Here is a 25,540-nt window from a genome sequence, read left to right as displayed (position 1 = left end):
GGTCCCAAAAGCTTAAGAGCAGATGGGATGCTTCAGTAATATGTCATAGCATGATTTTTCTTATTGGGTTATTACATACGGGAGAAAAATACCAACATAATTAGTGGAAAAAATTCCCAATGGTTTTCTAAGGCAAAACGCCTTTCACACTCAGAGAACGAACTATGGAATTCATTTGCAGAATGTAGCAGATAATGTTTGTGTGTTTGTGTGTATTATGTTTTGATTTGTTATATGATTTCCATTTATTTAGTTCATCTATACAGCATTACTATATTGAAAACGTATTTAATAGGAAAGTATATGTAGATCCTATATAGAATTGTATGCTGTCATGGGGAGGGAGGGGGGTGGTGGGGGGTAGGTGTGGGGGAGTAAAAATCTGAGTTTTATGGTAGTGATTGTAGAACATTAAAAAAAAATTAAATTAAATTAAAAAAAAGAGTTAGATGCAACAACTTTAAATGATTAGAGAGAAACTTATACTAGGGCTTTTCAAAAACCAACTAAGGATTTCTGAAAATTTTTTAAATTTAATTCTGCCTACTTCCAAAAGCACTTTGAAACCTAGAATTTACCAAAAGTATTAAGTAGAATAACATTTCTTACAGATTTTTCTATCTCCCTCTGTTTTTTGTTTTTGGGGGTTTTTTTGGCTCAAAAAAACTGTAACTATATGATACCAAGAAATCATGATTTTTGCCTCCTATATTGATTTAAAACTGGATGGAATAAGCATGTATTAAGTACCTACTATGTGCTAGGCAGTGTACTAAGCACTTTACAAATATTATCTCACAACAACTCTGTGACGTAAGTGTTGTCATTATTCCCATTTTACAGTGGAGGAAACTAGACAAACATAGGTTAAGTGATTTGCTCAGAGTCATGTTGCTAGTATCTGAGGCTGGGTTTGAACTTGGGTCTTCTGGAATCCAGGCCCAGCCTATATCCACTGCACCAAGCAGTTCAGCAACACCAGCCCAATATAGCAACAGACCCTTACAGTATGTTCAGTGTTCCATACCTACCAGTAGTACCCCATCTCTGTACAGAAAGGTGGGAAGTATATTTTCTCCTCTTTGGGGAGCCTGGCATAATTTTTATAATTATATGGTGTGTAGTTTGAGGTTTTTTTGTTTCCATTTACATTGTTAAAGTTATTTTTATATATATTGTTTTCCTGCTTACTTCACTTTGCATCAGTTCATATGTCTTCTCCTGCTTCTTTGCAGTCATATTCATTACTAACAACATAATCCATTCCATTCACATACCAGGATTCATTTACCCATTACCCACCGGATGAACATCTACTTTGTTTCCATTTCTTTGCTACTATAAAAAAAAAAGTGCCATTAGAAATATTTTGAATATGTTGGACTTCCTGTAGATAAATGCTTAGCAATGGGATCTTTAAGTCAAAAGACATCACTATTTTAGACCTTTTTGAAGCAGAGTAGAAGATTGTTTTCCAGGATAGTTGGGTCACTTCATTGTTTTCTAAAATTAGAATCTGTTAGGTTGTGACCTACATGCAACTTAACTGAAGAAGTTGCTCAGATCAATTCAGCAGATATTTATTAAGCATAAGCTATGTATAGGGATGGCATTATGTTTCTTACCTTTCAAGAGTATGAATGTTGCAGTTAAATCAAGACTCTCCTAATTGGTTCCAATTTGTTTCCTTTGTGACTCAGCTGGGTTTGGGGTTGTACCTTTTTTCCATCCTCTCCTCTCCCCACCCTCACCCCCACCTCCATCAACCATTCAGCAAACTTTTTTGGATACCTGATATACCTAGGTAGTCTGTGACTGACCTGCCTTCTTTCAGCCTCCCAGACTCATTCTGTCTGGTCTCCCCTGGGGCAGGTTGCATGACCAGATGGTAAAAATCAACCAGAGCTTGCACCGGCTGCAGGTCGCCTGGCGTGAGGCTCAGCAAAGTGCCAGCCCTACCGCGGACAATCTCCGAGAGCAGTTTGAGCGCCTGATGACAGTCTATCTCTCCACCAAGACTGCCATGACTGAGCCACAGATGCTACAAAACTGCCTCAATTTGCAGGTGTCCATGGCCGTTCTTCTGGTTCAACTAGCCATTGGCAACCAAGGCACAGAGCCAATAGAGCTGACCTTCCCTTTGCCAGATCAGTACAGCTCTTTGGCTTATGTGCCAGGTGAGTTGGTCCTTCCTTGGGAGCCTCCTGTTTGTAACTGACAGGTCTGAACTGAGTCATTCCAGAAGTTTAAGCTTCAAATTAACTTCCTTCAGTGTTCTTTTCAATCCTTTTCAGAGAAATACCTTTCAATATTACATATGGTTGTCTAGCAGTAGAAATATAAGAAGAACCCCCTGGTATACAAGTCAGAAAACATTGTGCTAAGGATTAATAGAATTTCCAAAGCAATCAGTTTTATTTAGATGCAAACTTCTACTTATGTAAGGACTTCCTCAATGATACAGTTTTTACATTGCTGGCTTTATACAGGATGAGCCAGTGATACTTTTTCTGATGTAAAGTAAGTATCTTCAATCTTGTGGCTAGATTTAAATTCTGTAATCTATAGAAATAGCACCTGTAGTCTTTCTTGAAATAGGTTATCCTTTATTCAACAATCCCGTGCCAACTTCACTAATCAGTTAAGTGCCTACCTTGTGAAATGTACCACCCTGGGTACTGGAGGATATACAAAAATAAATCAGTCCCTACCCTTAAGGAATTACTATATAGTAGTTATGACCAAACAAGTATGTAATGCAAATTAGAATATGTATATGTAATAGGAGCACAAAGTTCTATAAAGACAGATGAGAGAATGATCACTTTCATCTGTTGGAGAGCACAGAAAGTTTCATGAAAGGGGTGCTGTTTGATCTCTGCCTTGAAAGGTGGGCAAGATGTTAATAGGCAGAGGTAAGAAGAGAGGACATTTCAGGTATAAGGGAGAGAATGAGCAAAGGTGGGAAAGTGCAAGGCTTCAAGGAGATGACTTGTTAAGGGGACAACTATTAATCTGGTATGACTGCAACAAATAGTGTTTGGGAAAGAGGGATATGAGTTGTCTAAAAAGCTACACCCAGAAATGTTCTTGTTAAGTGTCATGACGAATGTCATCAACAATCACTATATAAGTGTTTTACCCACCTAATAGTTTAATTGTCCATATCAGAAACTCCTCAGATATCCATATAAGTATTTTTTAAAACCAGCAGTTAGCCTTGAGAGCCAAAGAGGAAACACTAGCATAGTATGTCACTTTGCTAAGCCCTGTGATTATTGCCTGGATGTGCTCAGACCCCCTACACCAGTGCTGCTCAGCTACATGTGGACAGATATGGAAATTGACTTAGTAAATACAGAGAATTCTTCATCTAGCCCTGCTAACTTGACTGGAACTGACCTTTCCAGTAAATTTTCACAAATCAACTGAAAATCTCTGTAATTTGATCTCTACCATAAATGTGGAGTAAAGGATAATTTAAATGTTGCTAAGTGAGAGAGAATCAAACATTGGCTCAGATTCCTAAACCATCAAGAAAGACAAGCAAACATTTACATTTGCAGAATTTTTTGCGGATAACCTGGGAGATTTTCTTATTTTTCTACGGCGCTTTGCTGACGACATCCTGGAGACATCAGCTGATTCCCTGGAGCAAGTTCTTCATTTTGTCACCGTTTTCACTGGGAGCGTGGAGAGGTAATGTGCCAACAACTTGACTTCTGTCACTATATAGAGCTACAGAATATCCAGAGTGCTTTCAAACCAAGAATAAACAAGCTTAAATCATAAGGGGATGCCCTGAGCACTTGTGTTAACATTAATGACTCACCTGACCTTCCTTGGGGGTAGCCAAGAATTCCACACTTGAGAGACATAATAAGCAAAGGATTTTGCCCCCCAGAGGGTTTGCCCCACACAGGAGGTTCAGATGAGATTTCAGCTGTTAATCTCTTGTTAAAGCAGAAACACCATCATGTCAAACTAAACCAGTTACAGCTAATGACTTGTAAGTAACTGCAAACAATAATAATAGCAACAGAAAAGCTTAGGTCTTTCAGTCCTAGATTTGGAGTCTGAATACAAATTCTGCCTTACTAGTTCTAAATATGGGCAAGTCATTTAGCCCCTCAGACCTTCAGCTTCCTCTTTTGTAAAGTAGTGATAACACTTGCACCTACCTACCTCACATAAGGGTTGTGAAGAAAGTGCTTGCAACCCTTAAAGTGCTACGTAAATGTGAGGAGTTATTGATGCTATTGGAGCTGTTAGTGCTGTACTGTCTCTGGTCTATCCCAGTTTTCCCCTTCATAGATTTTCTAACCATCTTCTGTCAAAGACAGTAAGTGTGGCTAGAAGACTGTTTGTCTCTCTGGTTTATGTATAATAGGACACAGGCCCTGTCTCTGTGTTCATATGAATGAAGGTATGCCCGGCAGAGGGGAGGGAGCAGTGTGGAGATAGATGGACCTTCATTTTCCTAATTTTTTAAAATGGAAACCAGAAGTCACCGCCTAACTTTCATAAAACTGAGTGGAGTTAAGGAGAAATCATTGGCCACCAAGCATTGGTGAAGTACCTGCTGTTTGCTAGGCACTAGAATTATACAGATGATGTATAAGTCGTGGTCTTGAAACTTAAAATATAGTCGGGATGAAAACAATAGTAAATGATAAATTATGTGACAGGGTCTAGAAACTTCATGTTGAGTCTAGGGTAAAATGCATTTAAATTCCTTTAATCTGGCACTGGCCACCTTTGCAGACTTATTTCATGCATTCTACATTCCAGCCAAACTGGCCTGCCAGCTTACTGTTCCCCAAACTTAGCACACCATCTCCCACCTCTGCTTTTCCAGTCTGGCCTCCATGTTTGGAATGGACTTCTCATCTCCACTTCTTAGAATCCTTAGCTTTCTTCAAAACTCAACCAGGCCAACCTCCTTCCTAAAGCTGTTCCCATTACCCCTGGTTGCTGATGTTCTCTCTCCTCAAAGTATCTCATATCTACTTACCTGTTACATATTGTATTATCATGGAAACTTCCTGGGGACAAAAATTATTGTTTTTGTATTCCTAATGCCTAGCCTATAGCAGGAGGCACTGAATAAATGTTTGTGGAATTGAATCAAAGAGAGACATTAGCCTTTAAAGTTCTGTATTGTATAGAATTGTGAAACTGAAAGGGACCTCCAGCCCTCAGATAGGCAGCACATGAGATGTCTTCTCCGGAATCATATTTTGCCTAGCATTGCCCCAGAAACTGATCATTTTAAAGCCGCACAGACACCCCCTGTGTGTAAAACTACAGTTAATAGAGGAGCATGGATGGTACATCGCCATCCCAATAGGTCTAAATGTTGAAATAACAGACTTTCACCAATTTGGCAGTCAGTTCTCCCCCATCCATGTTATCCTATCTCCTAAACACATTGCAGAATGAAAAACCCCCACCTGAGGGCCAAACTGGCAGAGGTACTGGAAGCAGTCATGCCACACCTGGACCAAGCCTCAAATCCCTTGGTGTCCAGTGTCTTCCACCGTAAGCGTGTGTTCTGCAGCTATCCATATGCAGCCCAACTTGCTGAGGCACTCATCAAAGTCTTTGTAGACATCGAGTTTACAGGTAAGCAGCTATGAATGGCCCCAACACTGAGACGCTGACAGCCAGGCAGATCTTTTGTGGAGGAGAAGAAAATACTAGGGTACCAGACTTGATCAAATCATAATCAATTAGACTATCTAATTAATGTACACGGTATATCTAATTAGACACACAGACCCTTCTTTTCCCTTATCTGGGTAAAACTGCAAAAACAGCAGAAATAAAGACAACTTACTGAGACCCTTCCATCTTAATTAGCCTATCTGCCTGTTGGGCTTCAAGTGCTGTCAGCTGGTATTCTCTTTCTTGCTTAACAGTGAAGCCTCTTAATTGTAGCCAGATAATATTCCAGTGGTTAACTCATTCAAACAGTGCCATGTCTCAGGTTGTCATTCAAGCCCTGTTACAGGGGAGCTCCTTCTCAGCAATGACAGTACGATTGTGTCAAAGGTATTATGAGTATCAGGTTAGCCATTCCTGAGGCTAGTATGCAGTGTCATGTTCTGACTTCCTGTCTTTCGGTGTTATCAGGAACCAGTTGGTTTCACAGTTCAGAGATGGAGTTTCAAGAATGTGAGAACTGAATTGAGCTCTATATAGATGTTAAATTTGGGGAAAGCTAGAAGTATTCCACCCACCTCTACCCCATAGTAGATGACCATAAGAAGTTAAAATTCTGAAGTCACAGTCTACTACCACATCTCTAGTCCAAGGAGAGATATGTCTGGAAATGTATCTCTTCAGTGGTACTTCACTTCCTCCATTGCTGCTCCTATGGCACCTTCACAACAAAGCTTGATGAGTGCCCTATATTTGGATCTGGTAGTGCTTATTTTCTTGGTTTTTGTTTTGCAACTTGACTACTGTTCAGGCACCTGCTATGATAAAGGTTCCTTCTTGAGCAAGGTGCTCTGTACATCTACTGCCTGAGCTATCATGAGGAATGAGTACATATCCCACCCTTGCTCTGGGCAGATGGTAACTCTGAAAGCAGATACCACTAGGAGCCTTGGCAACTTTGGAATGAAAAGAGATTCCTACTCCCCATCTCACTCTCACCAGCACCCATACCCTACCTGATTATTCTTTGTTCTATTGCCTTTCTCCAGGAGACCCCCATCAATTTGAGCAAAAGTTTAACTACCGCCGCCCCATGTATCCTATTTTAAAGTACATGTGGGGAACAGACACCTACAGAGAAAGCATAAAGGTAAGATAGTGGTGAAATAATCAGTATCCTTACATTAAAAAAAAACCCAAGGGACTATAGTTTCTTGCTAACCTCTTTCTTTTGGGATGGGGTTTGCAGGGTCTAGCCGATTATGCCTCTGAAAATTTGGAGGCCATGAATCCCCCTCTCTTTCTCCGCTTCCTTAACCTGCTGATGAATGATGCTATCTTCCTATTGGATGAAGCCATACAGGTAAGAAGTTGGTTTGACAGTCTTCATATTATCAAATCACAAATTCATACCTTCTATTCAAAATAGAGGAACCTCATGTTTCTTTAATAAAAGCAGGATCAATTTCTCACATGGAGCTTGAGAGTGTACAGATGGAACCAGATAATGTTATTACACCTGATATGAGGACACATACAGTCTACCAAGTAGTTTCCCCCTGTTGGCCAAGATCAAGGTGCATTGAAGCCAACTGGATAAGGGTGAACTGCTGCAGCAAAGAGATTAAAAATCTGGACAAAGGGATATTGGTAGAATTAACTCATGGAACCAGGTCTGCAAAATGAAAGAGCTTGGCTTAGGGTAGGTTTTTGTGTGGGGAATCCCAAATTGCCAATATTCTTCATCTCCCAAATCTTGAGTAATAATGATGGTGGATTTATAAAATTATTGTTGGAAACAATTATATTTTTAAGTTTTACAACATATAAAACATAGTTTGGTGTCTTTCAGCCCCTTGGGTGTGATTAACCACACCTAATGGAACTGCTTATTGCTACTATAAAAAACAGCCTTCATCCACCGAGCAAAACCTCCCTCCCTATGATGGAAGCAAGGGAAGACAAGTTCCCAGAGGACAGGCAACCGGTTAAACCTTGGGGAGAGCCTGTTGGGTTCATGATGACCCCCTTGTTAATTAGCCATACCCACAGCTACTTACATGGAAACACCGAAGATTTTGTCTTGGGTTACTTTTTTTTCAAGCTGGCATTTTCAGATGAGCTTCTTTATGAACTCAAGAGAGTAAGAGAACAGACCATGTTATGTGCAGATCTTCCTCCCAGCAGGAGTCATTATAACATAAAAGCAAAACAGATGGTATCTGCATGCATCTGTTTGTCATAGTGTTTGCTACAAGAATATTGACAGAAATAGGCTTCCAAATAAGTGTATGGTCCTTCTTACAACTTGATAGAGTTTTCTTGATGACAGGAAACTTCTTGGTTTCCTTTTCTTCTGATTGTGGAAAGATCAACAGATCTGGACTCAGAGGACCATGGTTTAAATCTTGGGCAAGTCACCTCCCTTTCTAGTGTCAGTTTCCTCAACTGTACAATGAGGGGATTAGACTAGATGGTCTCTAATGCCCCTTATGCCTCTAAATATGATCTCTGATTCCTCATGCCTGTTTGTTGACCTAAGTATTTCATTTTCACCTCATACACAGTCTTACAGAACTTTATAGAGTTTAGGGGACCTTCATGGTCTTCTTGTCTAACCCATATCTGTTATACTTGCCTGATATAAGTAGTCCTTCAGCCTCCTTATGGGAAAATTTGCTCTCTATAAAATGAGGATGATAATAGCACCTACCTCCTAGAGTTGCTGTGAGAATTCAATGAGATGATCATTGTAAAGCTCTTAGCATTGTGCCTGGCACATAATCAATACTGCATAAGTGTTAGCCGGTATCATTGTTATTACCATCTCCTGAAGTAGCTGTTTCACTTTTCAGCCACTCTAGTTTCCTGACAAAGAACTGAAATCTGTATCACTTCAACTTCTTCCTATTAACTCAACCCCCATGATAAGATACATAGGTTGTCCCAAAAGTCTTAGTGTCACCTCTAGAGTTACAGTTTTCTTCTACCATCTTGGAAAATCTCATCTACACTGATTTATCCTCAATTCGCTTTTTTTTTTAAGACTCAGTTTCATTTTAAGCAGATTCTTGAAGTGTTTCCCTCACTTAAACTACCTTCCTTTATTACCTAGCAAACTGCCATGTGCAAATAGTCCTTTGGTGTCTGTTGAACTAAAGAAATTTAATTGAAGAATCTTGATTCATCCCACTGTTTTCACTTTGTTCAGTACTTAAGCAAGATAAAGATTCAGCAGATTGAGAGGGACCAAGGTGAATGGGACAGTTTGTCTCCAGAGGCACGCCGAGAGAAGGAGGCCAGTCTGCAAATGTTTGGGCAGCTGGCTCGATTCCACAACATCATGTCTAACGAAACCATTGGTACCTTGGCCTTTCTAACATCAGGTAAGAACAGGAAGATCTACATATCTAAAAATCAGTGGTGGGAGCACTGAACCTTGTTGCAGGGACCTGAACAGCTGATCCTAGAAGTCTGATGGGCAGCATCTTTGACTCTAAGATTAGGCAGTGGGTCATTGAAAAACATTCATAGCAGACTTGTTGGGCAAATGATTTGATCAAGCTTTACTTAATTCAAGGTTTATTTTCACTTTGCTAGGTTTTTGCACAATTGACTTTGCATATAGAGCTTAGCCCTCTCTGGGTAGAATAAATACATAAATCCCTAAGGAATTCCATATGGAATATGAAATCCCTGTTCTCCTTCATTGCAACCTCACCTCCATGGAGAAATACTTTACCTGTCCTGCCCACAGGTAGTAAAGAATTGGTAATAGTTTGACTTCTTAGGGTGCCATCCATTTGTTTCAGAGATCAAGTCCCTCTTTGTACACCCCTTCCTGGCTGAACGAATCATCTCTATGCTAAACTACTTCCTGCAGCACCTGGTTGGTCCTAAGATGGGAGCCTTAAAAGTCAAGGACTTCAGCGAGTTTGACTTCAAACCCCAGCAGCTTGTTTCAGACATCTGCAACATCTACTTAAACCTTGGGTACATGAGAGTAGATCTTTTGAGATCAGAGAGAAAGTTGATGTGATATTTTATAATGTAATCGTGGTTATGGGGCGGCAGAGTGGTCATTTTGTAGAGATGTGAAATGGTGGAGTTCTGATTTCTTTAAAAGCATGTTTTCAGAATTTAGTACGATCTGATATGTGCAGCATTCTTTGGGGTGATAAGTGTTATGACCATCATGTGTAAAGATAAATTTAAGAGGTTCTGGATTGAAAAGAAAAATAAATATTTTTAAGCCTGTAGAGAAAAACTCACTAGGCTTTTCACCCAAAATGTTGCATGCAATTTTCCTATATCAGATGTATAATCATGGCTTATAGGTGATAAGAGACCTTTTCTGAACCGCAGCACACCTCTCCTTTGTTTGACATATACTCTTCCACATTGTTTCTCTCTGATGCTGGCCATCTAGTGATGAGGAGAATTTCTGTGCTACTGTGCCCAAGGATGGGCGATCTTATTCCCCAATGCTCTTTGCTCAGACAGTCCGAGTCCTGAAGAAAATAAACAAGCCTGGAAATATGATTGTAGCTTTCAGCAATCTGGCAGAGAAAATCAAGGTAAGGCAAGGAAACACCAACGTGTAGCTGCTTACATCCTGTGCTAAAACCAGCCTGCCACTTCCACTACTCTGTGTCCCCAAAAAAAGTTGCTTTGAGGAAGTATAAAGAAGTTATATTAAAAAAAGCTTTATTATAATCAGTGATTTGATGTACCCTTTTCCTATTGATTTCATTTGTTTGACATGCTCAAGTAAAAACTTCATTGGTTTTGAGATCCTGCTATAGGAAGAGAAGAATGTAAAAATACATTCATTTTTCTTCCCAGGGGTGGTTTTTGGGGGGAAAGGTAGGAGGTGATTCAAGGAGACCTCGAATAAGAACTATTGAGACAGAACTCCCCTACCCAGGTGTGTTTTGCTGCCATTAATTCATTCCTTATAGATCTAGTTAATTCTCTTGCCTTATTTACATTATGTTTCTGCATTGTTTAAAGCTAAAATACTTCACTGTTCACATAAAGTAAGATTGCGTTTGCAATTATCCTATTTCACAGAAGGTAAAACTAAAATAGAAATGATTAAGGAGTATGAACCTGTGCACTGAAGAAACTGAAACCCAATCATCCTTATACCAGCCTATCCAAAGCATTACCTTTTTAGAGACATCCTTCCTTTTCCTTGATTCAACGACTGGTTCAATGAGTGAGGCTCTTTCTCCTTAGAACCCTTACTGAGCTGATAAAGAAATCAAATGATGGTAAAGCTAGGTTTAAACTCAGGTGACAGGGCCTTGCTTATTATAATGGTTGACCATTGACAGCTATATTTCCATATGTAAAATCTGGCTGCTCTTGTGGTTTCTCTACCTAAAACCAGAAATAGCTTTTCATATTCATATTCAGTCTACATGGGAGATTCTGTAACTATGCAAATGACAACCTTATCTGAATTCTGGCATTTAAAACAGGTAGAGGAAAAGAAAACATTCTTTTCTATTATGTTGTTTGACCTTTTCATACCAACACTTGAAATTCATTTCCAGCTCACAGCAGCCAAAATGAATTTTGATCTGGGGGCAAAATTGGTCATCTTGCTTGTGTCTGTTCAGATGTTCATGATACCTTCTTGGTGAAAAAAAAATACATTAAACTCATTTATTAGTGCTAAAAGTAGTTCATGACTTGAATGTTCAGGCATAACCATCGAGCCTCCCATAATCAGTGGCTTTGGAAATCCAGCACTAACCACATGGTTTACTGCTTTTAGTCTCTTGCAGATCTCCAACAACAGGAAGAAGAGACCTATGCAGATGCCTGTGATGAGTTTCTTGATCCCATCATGAGCACACTGATGTCAGACCCTGTGATGCTGCCATCTTCCAGAGTCACTGTGGATAGGTCCACAATAGCCAGGCATCTGCTCAGGTATTCACATTCTAGAATCAAACAAACCTTGAGAGCAGAAACCATGTATTATGTTAGAGTTATGAGTGTAGTAAACACTCTCTATATTTATTAACTAATTGATCTCTCTGGATAGGTAAGAGAAATTTAATACTCCAAACTAGGCATCCCATTCAGATATGTTTGCTCATACCTTATCACTCCATAATAGCATACCTTGTAAAATATATCCATTTGAATTTTTCTTCATAAAAATTCAGTTTTCATTCTATACTAACCATAAAGGTTAACCCTTGTCCTGATGCTGCAGTTGTATTTGGCAATGGCAGCGTATAAAAGCTTTCCCCAGCCTACTATTTAAGCAGCTATCAGTAATTGGGCAATGGTAACCTCTACTACCACTTATAAGTAGTTACTTAAGAATCCTGTTTTTGGCAGCAATAGCAGGCAGAATTAAGGATGAAAGGATCCTTGCTCTTACAAGTTGGTCTGAATTTGGTAGAAGGTATTTTTTAACCTTAAAAGAATAATAAATATAAGGGATGGTTCAATGGAGAGTAGGAGGAAGTCACTGGGAGGTGAAAAGGTTCTAAACAAATAAACATCAGTAAAATTAAGTTTAAAAACAGTGTAACAGCAAAGACCCAGGCATACACAGGAGGGCCTGCTGTATAGGTTCTTAGACCTGCTTTTCTAAAAGGAAAGTAACTTTTGAGGGGTCAGCAATCTACTTTAATCAAGCACATGTATCATTCACTTAGTTCAGGGGAAAAAGTCAGCACCCTGAACTTCAGGGAAAATAAAAACAGAGAAATAAAGACCAACAGACGGGCTTCCAACTGTCTGACCACAGGCAATATATACATCATTACCAGAGAGAGAAGCACCCCAGGTTTTCAAAGCCAGGGGCGCTCCTTAACTGCTTCCCAGAGTGTCATCTGGCACACCAACCTTCTTCCAAAAAAAACAGGCCCCAAAGTAAAACCTCACCTCCAGAGTATAGATACACCTTTCAAGGCTGGACGGGATGACCCCTTGTGACTCAGTGCCTCATTAGAAATTAACAAAAGGTATCTGAGGCCTCTTAATGGGCAGGAAGATCTTTAACTCTTCCCCCCATCCACCATTAACGTTACATACAGACATTGAGGCAGCATGAAGTCAGAAAGACCTGAGTTCATGTCACACATCTAATACAAACACAGACCAGGACCATGCGCAAGTTACTTAACTTCTCTCTAAAAGTGTAAGGTGCAGGATAGTGATTGATTTGCATTTGGTAGAGAGCATTTCCTCACAAGGAGTTTTTTAAACCAATGGACCAAGAAAAAAGAAAGCCACACCATGACTGGTGATATTGGGTACATGACACTGTACTAGGTAGTTCTTTTTTCTATTTTTGTAAGAATTTTCACATTATGGTAGGCTTGATATGCAGAGAAGACACAGTGTCCCATAAATTATAAGCTTTCCTTTCTTTTAGAAAATCCTATTCTCTGGTTGGCCAACATAACTCAATAATATTGTGGATCAAGTAGATATTTACAAGGTCTCTCTCCATTTTAAGATCATAGCTCAACATGGTAACTCAGTCTTTTATAACTTGTAAGAATCTGTCAGACTGAAATCACTGGCAGCCCCATACAGGTAGTTTGGATATAAGTGCCTCTAATAGTTGGACACAACTGAAAAACAACTGACAACAAAAAGCCTCAGGGAGACTTGAAGTTTGAATGCTGAAAGATGGGATTTAAAGCTTCTGCTATCAACTAAGTATTATCTGGGCAATAACATTTGGAAAGAAGGAAGCCTTTATATAATACCTACTATGTACCAGGCACTGTGCTAAGTGCTTTATAAATATTATCTCATTTGACCCTCATAACAACCCTGGGAGGTAGGTACTATTGCTATTCCCATTTTACAATTTAGGAAACTGAGGCAAACAGGTTAAGTGCCCAAGGTCACACAATTAGTGTCTGAATACAGATTTGAATTCAGTTCTGCCTGTCTCCAGGCCCAGCACTCTATCCACTGCACCATCATTTGGGTATATTTTTTTAGAGGCTAAGGGAAGGAAGCCAATTTAAAGTAGAAGACTCCCCTGGAGTTTCCTTCTAGACAGCTGGGTGGTACAACGGATAGAATGCTGGCCCTGAAATCAGGGAGACCCAAGTTCAAATTTGGCCTCAGACATTTACTACCTGTGTGGCCCTGGGCAAGTTAACTAACCTATGTGTGCCTTCTTAGTTTCCTCATCTTTAAAAATATAAAAAGCACCTACCTCCCGTGGTTGTGAGGATAAAATGAGATATTTGTAAAGAGCTTTATAAACTTTAAAATGCTATATAAATGCTAGCTGTTTAGAGTTCAAAAGGTTATTCTTTTTGGTCATGGACCCTTTTGGAATTCTAATGAAACCTGTGGACCCCTTCTCAAAATAGTATTTTTAAAAGTGTGAAATAAAGATATAATTTTTCTCCCATCCAAGTTCTTGGACCTCAGGTCAAGAAACTCTGCTCTACAGTCTCTAATTTTCTTAATCTCAAACCCCTCCCAAACCCAAAATGAGCATTTCAGAGAGTAAGTTGACTTGTACTCTCAAAGTCATACAGTCAGATTCTGCTTAATGCAAAGTGAGAGTCTATCTTTAACACTGCTTGCCTCAGTGACCTGCAGTATTAGACGCTGTTACAGTAAATTTCTCTTCCTTCTTTTTCTCCCAGTGATCAGACTGATCCCTTTAACCGAAGCCCCCTAACTATGGACCAGATCCGGCCAAACACAGAACTAAAAGAGAAAATCCAACGGTGGCTCGCAGAGAGGAAATTACAGAAGGAACAACTTGAGTAAATACTGTGAATTTAACAAACCAAAAGCCAACCCCAAGAATGTGGATAAATAATACAGTCTATTGGTCTGTCTTCCCCTCCCCCTTCCCCCTAGCCTTTTTCCCTTCCTTCCCCCAAATCCCTTTGTCTCACCTGTTTCCCCTCTTTTTTCTCTCACATTCCCCACCCTTCCCTTTCCCTCTTCCTCCCCCCACCTCCGATCTCTCTTCCCTCTCCTCTCCCTCTCCCTTTCCTTTTTTCCTTTCCCTCAAATGGAGAATTGCTGTTGCACAGATAATGGTAGTTATGACTCTAAGAACTTTCAAATCTATGTTCCCCTGAGTTGCTGATAATTATACTTTATGTGACATCACCAAGTTTAGAAAGTCTCCAACTTTCACCTTTTTGTTTCCTCTTCCTCTTTTTTCCCCTTCAACTTAGACTAATAATATCAGCTTTACTAAAGCTTCCTCATGGTCTCAGTGAGGGAGAGGCTAATTCTTTATTTTGTTTCTCTTCAGCACTGGCTGCTTACCATTTAAATAGCTTATTATTTTCGTTATTCACTGATATTAAGGAATTGACGTCACATATTTCAGTGGCAATTGGCATAACCAAAAAAATTTTGGCCAGGTCCCTATCGGATTCCATAAGCTGGACTTCAGCCTTTCTCCTTGTTACAGCTCTGTGGTGTTATTGGTATTTTTGTTAGATAACAAAATTTAATGTGAATAAAACATCTTGATATTTGCATAGGTTTTTTAAAAGGTGATACACAGGACAGAAAGAGATTATCTTATGCAGTTTTTGTCACAAGCCATGAGTTGTGTGGGCTTGGTGTTTGTTATTTTAGAATGGTACCCAGGGATACCATCTTATCCAAACACTCCCCTATGGGGAGCCCTTTCCAATTATAAGATTTAACACTATGATATTTTTATGAAGATGAGTGGAACATAGCAGCAGCTTTGACACATCTAGTCTGTATATCCTGGGCTAAGGGCATACCAGTGTCTATTTAAAGGACGGCATATGCCTATTGATTCCTCTGGCATCTGCAAAACAACAAAACACTCTAACTGCAGGGACTAAAATTAAGTAGACAACAGTATGACAAGTTATATTATGAATAGGGCCCTTTCCTATCTCTATCATTTGAAATCACTAATATCCAGCCAACAGCTGTCTTGGTCAACACAGAATATGTATCTCAGTGTATGTATTATTTAGGTGCAGTATAAGCTGTATGCCAGTTTATACTGTGCCTTTTGCATGACTGTATGTGTGCAGTGTAGTGTGTAGACACATTTGCTGACACTTTCATTCTATCTAAAGAGTCTTAGATTGTAAAGTATGTACATTAATGTATATTTGGGCCTGTGGCCAGAGGATCTGACAGCTAGTCTCAGCCCAGCTCTGGATTCTCATTTAACAAAGAAGTAACTTGAAAAAAACCTTGGCCACATACATTTTGCATATTTGCCAGTGAGGTTCAGTCCTATCCTCTTTAGGATGGGTAGATTGTAATGGGTAGGCAGGCCACACTTGTTAAGTTTTATAAGTTAAGTTCTCCATTTATGTGTTGGAAAAGGCATCATAGTGTTTAAAACCTTTCCTTCCCTCAAAGACTGTTTTTATATGTATTGTACCTGTAAACCTAGAAATTCCATAACTGAAAATTAATTTGACATGTTTAAATGTCTTATACGAAGTAGGGAGCATTGTCCTTGATTTAATGTACATTAGAATGGGCTGCGACCTCTTTACAATGAGTAGGTATAGGTCTCTGGACAAATGTCCATTGAAAGTAGTTCTAATAGGTTATCACTGTCTTAGTGTTTATCTCATGGAAAACCATAAATCAGATGGGCCAGGAGGGTGTTCTAGATTGTGTTAGGTGGCTACTACATGCTGTCATGGGTTATACATGCTCTAGGAACCCAGAATTCTTTCACCAATGCCATCATATGTCTGAGTTGCTCCAAGATTTGTTTGTTCTCTTGTCATGTGCTTCATGTCAAATCCATCCTGAGAAGGCATTGTGTACACTATCAAACCATCTAGCTACTTAAATGTCTCTTACACATACACTTAGAATGTAAACAGAGCAGAGATTTAGAGGGAAAATTGATGGATGAAGGTGAGCGATGAAACCTCCAGTCAGCTGGCCCAGCAGCTTTCTAAAGAACCTGTGCTGCCTCTCTTAGATGTGTCTGTTGTTTCCTTTCTCTGTGTGGCCTTTAGATTGTAAGCCTTTCTTGGCAAGCTATTTAAAATCTACTTTCTTAATAATCTACACATATGGCTGAAGCACTATAGAAGTGATCGTGCCTAACACCTGCTGCTGAATTTCTTCAAATTCACATTACAATCCAACAGAATGGAAGAAGTCAGTCGTTTAAGGCTACCCTTTGGTGGTGAAGCCATTGCCCCTGTGCCTTTCTTTCTCAAAGTAAGTTGAATTAAGGGCACCTATGAAATAAATTTTTTCAAATGACCATCTTCATACAGGCAAGGGTATTAATGAAGCTCAAGAAGATGGTTTCATTTCCTGCAAACTCTGAAGCAACTCTTTAAATTCGTATCTTGAAGGATCTTAAAAGAGGTTTCTTAAAGCATTGGAACATTTGATGAGAAAACAAAGACTAATCAGTTCCAACGCTGCTCGTAACTTTGCAAGAATGATATTAAAATTTGATATTTAGTAGATTATATCAAGTGGTACTAGTTTTCTTTTTAAATACAGTTCTTAACATGTGTATAAAATTGCAGAAACGTTTCCATCTCGCAGCTGGCAGCTGTCCTTTTTCATAGCTGAAGGTGTCAGACCTGACCGAGGCTGTCCGGCTTTCTCTGATCTGGTTGCTGAGTAGCCATTACTGGAGGCATGAGCTCCTCAGGTGTGACTGGCACTGCCCTGTGCTGGGCTGTTCTATCACGTGAGGAAATAATCCGCAGACCCTGGCAAACAACTGGGAAGAGAATCCGGAGAAGAAAAATGCAGAACCAAGAGTTCTGCTACCGAAATAAAATGTAGTCACCAAAACCGTATGTGGAAAGGTCACCGCTTGCCAACCTTTGCCGGGGGTGTTTGTGCATAAGTCGTATTTAATAAATACCTGCCTAGAGCCACGGCCACCACTTCCCTCTCTTTATTTCTCAGTCTTCCGTACTAGAACTGGATCCGGGCACGTGGTGTGGCACAACGCCGTGCCGGGCAGCCCGCCAGCCAGGCTCTGGGTGAGGGAGGGAAAGGGAGCCTGGCCACACACAGAGAACCAGACGGGAGAGGGCACAAGAATCTGGGGGACGGGGGGCGGGACTTGGGGCGCCGGAGCTCGGGATTGCCGCGACGAGGCCGGGCGCGAGCGCACCGCGGCCCTCCAATAAAACTGGTCGGTCCCACCGGGCGGGCTTAGAAATCTGGTCCCGCTCGCGTTCCACGTGAGGAAACCTTCGGGGTCCCACAGCGGGTCTGCGACAGAACCTAGACTGCAGCCCGGCGCGCCTTTCTCCGCCCAGGGTTCGCTCTCCCCCGAAGCACCAGCCCAAGGACAAGCTACGACTCGCACCTTCGGGAGCTAGGCCGGAGCGGGGGCGTGGGGGTTGGAAGCGTGCGCAATGCGCAGGCTAGGCTCTCCTTCACGCACGCGCTCTCCCTGACTCCGCAACCTGTTCCGTCAGTTCCGAGCTCCTCACCAAGGTTGCCCTAGCAATCGCCTGTTTCGAGTTTTTCATCAGTGTGTTCCTTGTGGGCCATGCACACATAATACATAAAAATATTTTTCATGCTCTGTGATTATCCCCATCGACCCACCTTCTCTGAGGCCCCGCCGTAGGAACCCTAGAGGGAAGGCGCACTTTGGACATCCTACTTCGGGAAGGGCAAGAGGGGTCCTGGGGTTTGGGTCCTTCCGGAGGGTGACATTCAGATGAGAGCCAGCGGCCCGGTCTGAGTAAGGGAAGATCTTGACGAGCCGTGTACCCCTTCGCTCGCCCTCGCCATGGCTCAGCTTATCCGCAACGCCATCGAAAAGGCTCCAGTCCTGCTAAACGGTGAGCGGAACCCTGTCTCGTCCCTTGGCCCGACTGGGCCGAGGTGAGGGGTGGGGGGTAGAAATAAGGGGAAACGTGCGGGGGGGAGAGAGGGCCTCCGCAGGCCCGTGGCCTGTCCCCGGTCGGGCCTTTGGTCTTCACTCCGCAGGACTGTCTGATTTCGGGCTGCATTTCTACCCTGGGCCGACAGGACCTGAGCAGCCCCGTTTCAACCCCGAGCGTGTCCTGCGTAGGGGCTGAATACGAAACACTCGAGGGCTGTCCCGAGTGCCCCCTATATCTGCCTCTGCTTTGGGGGCCGGGGGCTTCTCACAACCCCTTTGGTTTGGGCGCACTTTGGAGCAAAGGGGAAACTGACTGCGGAGAGGCGGGGATCCCCACAAACTTGGACGAACCGGCTGTCCACGGAGTGCTTGAAACCCCTGAGTTCACGTTCCGACCCCGTCCTCCCTGCCGCGTGGCCCCGGAACCATTCAGTGCACGCTCCATCTGGACCCGGAGTGAGCTTTCCAAGAACCAGAGAATTGAACTTGGTGAAATCGAGTTTGAGAGCCGGGATAGCGCAGTGTGGGGGAAAGGTGAAGACCTCGGAACCCGGAAAGGCCTGGTCCTGAATACTGGCTCTTAACGCTAGTCTTGTGTTTTTGGACGGCCTGCTTACCCCCGTGGAAGTTTCTGATTAAGGATTATAATAGGATTTTACCTTACTGTCTTAGGGTTGTTGTGAGTAAATTGATTTGTTAAACCTCAAAGCACTGTGTAAGTGAGTTCATACCATCCAGACTGCCTGAGTGGTAGGACATCCTGCAGGAGTGTAATCACTGATAGACACCCGTCTGATAGCTTTAAAATCATGGCCTGTTATCCGGTATTCTAGATAAACAAGCATTATTGAGTGCCAACTTGGTGTAGACCATTCTTTTTCAGGCATCATTTCCTGGAGTGACTTCAGTTGTATCACACTTTTTCCTTTTATTAAGTGCCTGGTGTATTCAAGGCACTGCTGGAAGTTCTCTGTTCCCTTCCAGCTCTAAATCTACAATTCAAATAACAGTTCTCTAGGATCTCACCATTAGAACTGTTTTGCAACAACTCTATCTTAAATGAGGCCCTGCGTGGTCACCTAGCTAATAAGCGGTACAGTCAGAATTGGAACCCATATCTCCTGACTCCACATCTAGAACTCCTTCCATTGTAGGAAATTTAAGCAGGAAATGTGCACTTTTTTTAAAATTGAATTATTTTATTTGTTTTCAGTGTTTGACAATCACTTCCATATAGCTTAGATTATTTTCTACTGCTCCTCCTCATTCCCCCCTCCCTCCTTTCCTACTCCCTTCCTGAGATGGCATATAATCTTATATAGGCTCTACTTATATATTCCTATTAAATGCATGTTGCGTAGAAGAATTAAAATGAGTGGGAGAAACCATAAAACAAAACATAATATAAAAGGAAATGGTCTTTCTGTCTGCGATCCAATTCCATAGTTCTTTCTCAGGATGTGGAAGGCATTTTGTCTCGAGTCCACTGGAAATTTTGTAAGTCCATGCATTTCGATGAAGTGTTAAGTCTACCATAAAAGTTCCTGGCACAGGTGGTTGTTACTGTGTACAGAGTTCTCCTGGTTCTGCTCCTTTCACTCAGCATCAGTTCATATAAGTCTTTCCATGCTTCTCTGAAGTCTTCTGTTCATCATTTCTTATAGCACAATAGTATTCCATTACATTCATATACCACAACTTATTCAGCCATTCCCCAATTGATGGTCATCCCCTTGATTTCCAGTTTTTGGCCACCACAAAGAGAGCTGCTATAAATATTTTTGTACATGTGGAACCCTTTCCCATTTCTATGATCTCTTTGAGATAGAGTTCCAGAAGCGATATTGCTGGATCAAAGGGTATAAACATTTTTGTAGCCCCTTGGGCATAGTTCCAAATTGCTCTCCAGAGTGGTTGGATCATCTCACAGCTCCACCAACAATGAATTAGTTGAACTTTCATATTAAAAAATAAATACTATTGAACTCTCTATGCCAGACACAGTCTGATTCTCTTACTTTATTTCAACCACCACCACCCCTCCTTAGTAATAGACTGATCCTATTCCTCGTCCTTTTCTCATGCAGGTTCTAAAAGGGACAGTGCCAAAATTGTAAACACCGTAGAAAAGAACTTTTTTACTAACAAAATATTGTTACAAGAAAGCCTTTCTCTACATTTTGCCAATGAAACAACCGTTTTTGCAGAATGCTGTTTAACTGAGATAACTAGATGTCAGTTGTCATACACATCCTCATTCAAGCCAGGGTCCATTCCCTGACTACTTCTCAAAGAGGCCTTATTCACTGAATGGGCATTACCTCACTCTAAGTAAGTACCTAAAAAGGCCAAGAACTCCCTTTGCAACCTGGGTCATCTCCAGTCATCCTGATGAATATCTGGTCACTAGATTCAGATGACTCTGGAAGAGGAGTGAGGCTGGTGACCTGCACAGCCCTCCCTTACTCAAAGTCAAGTGCAAGTCTTGTCATCATTTCTCTAATGTCATAGTTTTCTTCAAAAATGAACACAACAGCCACCACCACCAAAATAGAAAGTGAACAGATTTTTCTTATCCTGTATTATCCATTTAGTGGATTACCAGTGAGCATTCTTTTTGAGATGTAAGATGCTTTTCCTCTTCCCCCAAGAACCAGAACCTTCGCCAGTATGTGTGTTCAAGGAATACAGATTGTTTTAATCTTAACCCAACCAAAATAGAAGAATAAAGACAAATAGCAAAGATATTATACATTCTCAAGTAAAACACAAATAAATTTCAGCATTATTAGTACCATTAATTGCTTCCCTTAAAATGAATAATTGAGAAAGGTATCCTTTTATTTCTAGAAGCTACAGAAAAAGGGATTGATGAAGTCAAGTCAGTAACGAAATAGACATCTAATTCAATCTAACACCAATCCGGTGTGTATGTGTATATATTTTGAAAGTTTAATGTCTGCTGGTTATATTTGGTTGTGGTCGAGCTTATAGTGCATAATAATTTCATAGCCGTCAAACTTCTCCAATGATGAAGTATTTGACAAATTGATTCTCGGCATAGAAAGAGTAGTAAGTACTCAGTATAGTAAGAAAGCTATGAATGTATACATAAAACATCAGAATGGATTCTTTTACATCAGGTAAATTACAACTCCTCTTTGACTTAGATCTACTTGTGATAAGTCTTCCTGGAATTGAGTAGGTTGGTCCTCAGACAATATAGTGACACCTTTGACAGACCTGTCCTCCCCCTTTTCAACTTAATAAGACTTACCAGAGCTTGTGCTTCCTTGACATAGGCACTGAGAATCTCAGGTTCACCTCCATGCTCAATAAGGTATCAGAGTAGAAAACTTACTAGAAAACTCTTAATCCTTTCCCTCTATGCCCTTCAACCCCTCAAAAAAAATATTTAAAAAAGGTGAAATGGAAAGAACATGATCAAGAGTCAGGAAACCTAGTTTCTGATCAAAACTTGGCCACTAATGAGCTCTGTGACCTTAGCTAAGTCACTTTACCTCTTCTGTGACATGAAAGTTTCCAATCAAAAGTATACATTAATCCCCTACTTGTTGTGTCAGACTATGTGTTAAGTAATGACTGAATGAAAAGACCCTTCCAGCCTTAACTTCTGTTTCTTTCTTAGTTTGTGAAACCATTGGGGAAAAGTGTCATTATCTTACATTTGAACTCGTTAAAAAAACTATTGTCTTATCCAAACCATGGTTCTTAGTTGTCCTCCTTTATTGGCCAGCATAAGGTCTTTTCTACATCATTTCTTAAGAGATTTTGTGTCTCCTTAAATGTTTATATCTTTCATTGTCCCAGTAGAAAAGGTGACCCAGTCCATTCCCTTTATTTTGTGAATGAAGAAGCTGAGATCCTAAAAGTTAAGACGTATTCAAGCGCACACAGGTCGGAAGTGGCAGAACTGGAATTTGAACTCAGCTCCTCTGACTACAGACTTAGCACATGGCCTTTCCATGAAGAAGTTCACAAGGAAGCCTCATACCTTGTATTTGCCATTCATTTTTCTTCTCAGCCAGATCTGATAGCAAAATTTCTAACAACTGAAAACTCAGTGGGTTTAAACAATTTTTTTTTTCCTTTTCCCAAGCTTGGTATTTCAGGTACTAATTAGAAGTAAATTCCAATAGGCAGGAGGGAGGAGGGACAAACAAGGGATATGGATCCATATACTTTATTGTATGTTCATAGATTTATTCTGTTCATTGTTTTTATTCTTGTAATAATTTTTTATTCAAAAAAGCCATCTTAGTATTATTACTGCTACAGTTCTGTAACTACCTGGGTGTAAATAGTGGTTTTGGTTAAATCAAAAGAGGACAGATTTTTCTTGAATTGTTGACATGAGTGTCTGAGGACATTTTTATCTTTGTAAATACTACTTTCTTCATCCTGGGTGCTACAGACTTTTGCAGTATTGTTTCTACTGCTTTGGAAGGAAGAGCAGCTGTGCTTTTGTTAAGAAAGGTTTAATCCAGCGCATATTGATAATAGATACTAAAAATGGATGCAAATTGGTATAATTCCATTTGGATCAAGTTCTTCGTGCCAAATATTGTGACAGGTTTTTAATCTGATTCTAAATGTACCATTCTTTCCTCCCTCACCTATTCCTGTCCAGTCTCTACCAAATATTTATAATAAAAATTGCTGTTACTTTCTTAATTTATAGGACCAATATGCACCAACTATGCAGTTAAATGGATTTGCCATTCATAAACCAGGCAACAGTACGAGCTTCTAACTAGTGAGGTCCTTGCATAATAAGCTGTGCTTAAAGGTTTCCTGCCTGACTGGACTTCCCCTGTGACACAGGTGTTCAGCATCTTTAGTAGCTGCTTGTTACCAGGGAGCAGCTTTGACTCTTCATACAGGGTGCACATTTGGTACAAGCAATGAATGAATGCGATGCATGAATAAATATTTGTGTCCAGCCCACACATCTGCTTCTTTCAGTCTCCAGTGAGTTCATCCTGGTTTTGGTTTTTGGTTTTTTTTCTTCCAGCTGCTGCAACTTATTCGAAGCCTCGATTGGTCACATTTTGGCAATATGCCAAGGTTGAGCTGGTTCCTCCAAGTCCTACTGAAATCCCCAGAGCCATTGAGAGCCTGAAAAAAATAATCTCATCAGCTCGAACTGGTAGCTTCAAAAATCTCACAGTTAAGGTAACCATAGGCTAAATGAAAATAGATGTGCGTAACAGAAGATGTTTTCCCTGGAGATTTTTCTGATCATTTTGATTAACATTTGTGTTTTCAAGTGAGGCTAGCATCCAACAGGATGTATGTAGAGGTTAACTTAACTGCTTCTGAAGATTTTAACCTTGATAATTTCTCCATCTGGAAGGAGATCAGTGTGCTGTATAGTATCCTAGTTCCCTTTGACCCCCTTCTGTAGCAAAGACCTGGTCTTTTTACTGGGCAGCTTTTTTCTTCATTTTACTTTGGTTTCTGCTTTGATGATTGTAACCAAGATCCAGGTGCTTGCTTTTGCTGACTCTGCATTTTTGTGCATCTCCAGCTCTGAGACTGTCTAGTTCAGCCAAAAGGTCTGTTTGAATGTATCATAAGCAGGAAGCAGTGCTGCCCTGGAAGAAAAAAATCCAGACCTGGCAAGCATATAAAATGATACAAAGTAATATTAAATTGCATGAAGATAAAAATCTAAAAGCTATAAGGATTAGAGCTTGGAATTCCATCTTCTCTTGCTATAGAATTCAAAGGGAATAACGGCTGAACTGGTACACCCACATCCTGAAAAACTTGGTGATTTTTCAGACTCAAACAAGTAATTGTAAGTTTAATGTTAAGTAAAAGAAGTCTCAGCCATCTTCACAAAGAATAGGAAAGGGAAAGTCGAGTTCAGTGTGAAAATAGTTTTATGTATTTCTTGCCCATTAGAATTTAGTTGGTGTCTACATGAGAAAGTGCTTTTGAGGAACTCATTTAACCATCTACTATTAAAGAAAAAAATGAAAAAGACAGGTTGAACTATCCTTGACTAAAATGGAGGGGTTATCAACCAAATGTTTGAGAATTTTCTTGTGCCAGATAATTGTGAAAGAAATGGTATCTATCCAAGACATAGTTCTCATCCTTTAATATTTTCTTCAACCAGACAGAAATATCTGTTTAGAGACTTAGTTTCCTGTAGCTTATCCTTCCATATGAATAGCACATCTAAAGTGTTGCAGCTGTTTCCAGTACATGTGAATAGTTTCAGTACTCCTAAATAATCTCATAAACTAGTAATGAAAGGGTTAGGTCAGCTCAGAGCTTTGAAGAATGCTTTGATAGGTTTTTTGTTGTTTTTTTAAGTATAAGCTCTGAGCTTCATAATTGAGAAATACCCTCAGTAGTTGAATGAATTTAACTTCAGTCAGTAATTCTTCTTGAATTGAGTTGTCCGGGACTTAATATTGTCCTTTTGGTCTCTCTCACAAAAACTGTGATGGAGAATAGAGGAAAGGAGAAAGCATGTACCTTAAATAAACTATGGCTGTTTTTTGTTTTGTATTTTTTTCTCTTTCAGGAAGCTCTGCTAAATAGTTTGGTGGCCACTGAGGTGTGCATGTGGTTTTACGTTGGCGAGATCATAGGCAAGGGTGGCATCGTTGGATATAATGTTTGAAGACCAACTCTTAGCATCTGAGTGTTTGATTTATCCTTTGTGTGTTTGTGAAACATATATGCCTAGACTTCTAAATAAAAAAAGGAAATAATAACGGAATTTGGTGTTTTCTCTGTCACATAATATGGGAGGGTTGGAGGGGTTTCTGTTCCCTTGGTATTTATATCCTTTATATCTCTGTCATTTGGGTATTCTTTTTGACTTAGTGAGTGCATCAACACAGATGTTTTTCATTGCCTGTCCAACTCTGAAGAACATAAGGCACCTGTTTGCTGTTTGCCCTTTGATATGCTTACTCACTAGAGTCCATTATTTGAGTATATGAGAACAAAGAATTTTAGTTTAGCACTTAGATGTGTCAG

The 25,540-nt window shown here is 40.4% G+C and overlaps 2 protein-coding genes across 4 annotated transcripts in view; both read left to right on the top strand.

The window, feature by feature from the left end:
- The window catches only part of UBE4A (ubiquitination factor E4A), a 37,670-nt gene extending 20,112 nt beyond the window's left edge, over positions 1-17,558 (top strand). For both annotated transcript variants that reach the window (XM_072613076.1, XM_072613075.1), the window contains exons 11-20: positions 1,873-2,177; positions 3,567-3,699; positions 5,438-5,625; positions 6,714-6,814; positions 6,914-7,027; positions 8,876-9,050; positions 9,477-9,657; positions 10,094-10,241; positions 11,450-11,607; positions 14,313-17,558. In XM_072613076.1, the coding sequence (XP_072469177.1) occupies positions 1,873-2,177; positions 3,567-3,699; positions 5,438-5,625; positions 6,714-6,814; positions 6,914-7,027; positions 8,876-9,050; positions 9,477-9,657; positions 10,094-10,241; positions 11,450-11,607; positions 14,313-14,439 (1,630 nt within the window). In that variant the 3' untranslated portion in view covers positions 14,440-17,558. The remainder of the gene's footprint in view (positions 1-1,872; positions 2,178-3,566; positions 3,700-5,437; positions 5,626-6,713; positions 6,815-6,913; positions 7,028-8,875; positions 9,051-9,476; positions 9,658-10,093; positions 10,242-11,449; positions 11,608-14,312) is intronic.
- A 178-nt stretch (positions 17,559-17,736) lies between these two features.
- Positions 17,737-25,277, top strand: ATP5MG (ATP synthase membrane subunit g). 2 transcript variants are annotated; one of them, XM_072613081.1, is made up of 4 exons: positions 18,061-18,473; positions 23,553-23,713; positions 24,262-24,341; positions 25,080-25,277. In XM_072613081.1, the coding sequence occupies exons 1-3, from the start codon at positions 18,422-18,424 to the stop codon at positions 24,337-24,339; spliced, it is 291 nt and encodes a 96-aa protein (XP_072469182.1). In that variant the 5' UTR covers positions 18,061-18,421; the 3' UTR covers positions 24,340-24,341; positions 25,080-25,277. The 2 variants fall into 2 exon arrangements, with proteins under 2 accessions (XP_072469181.1, XP_072469182.1); XM_072613080.1 differs by lacking the exon at positions 24,262-24,341 and having other exon boundaries at positions 17,737-18,473.
- The last annotated feature ends 263 nt before the right edge of the window (positions 25,278-25,540 follow it).

Source organism: Notamacropus eugenii, chromosome 5 (genome assembly GCF_028372415.1).
Source record: "Notamacropus eugenii isolate mMacEug1 chromosome 5, mMacEug1.pri_v2, whole genome shotgun sequence".
NCBI classification, from domain to species: domain Eukaryota; kingdom Metazoa; phylum Chordata; class Mammalia; order Diprotodontia; family Macropodidae; genus Notamacropus; species Notamacropus eugenii.
This window is presented reverse-complemented; position numbering and strand designations above follow the sequence as displayed.

Bases quoted from the DNA above. Each gene is read 5' to 3' on its own strand.
- ATP5MG (XM_072613080.1), top strand. From the start codon at position 18,422: ATGGCTCAGCTTATCCGCAACGCCATCGAAAAGGCTCCAGTCCTGCTA. The intron at 18,474-23,552 runs GTGAGCGGAACC...TTTTTCTTCCAG, and splicing joins GGCTCCAGTCCTGCTAAACG to CTGCTGCAACTTATTCGAAG. The intron at 23,714-25,079 runs GTAACCATAGGC...TTTCTCTTTCAG, and splicing joins TCAAAAATCTCACAGTTAAG to GAAGCTCTGCTAAATAGTTT.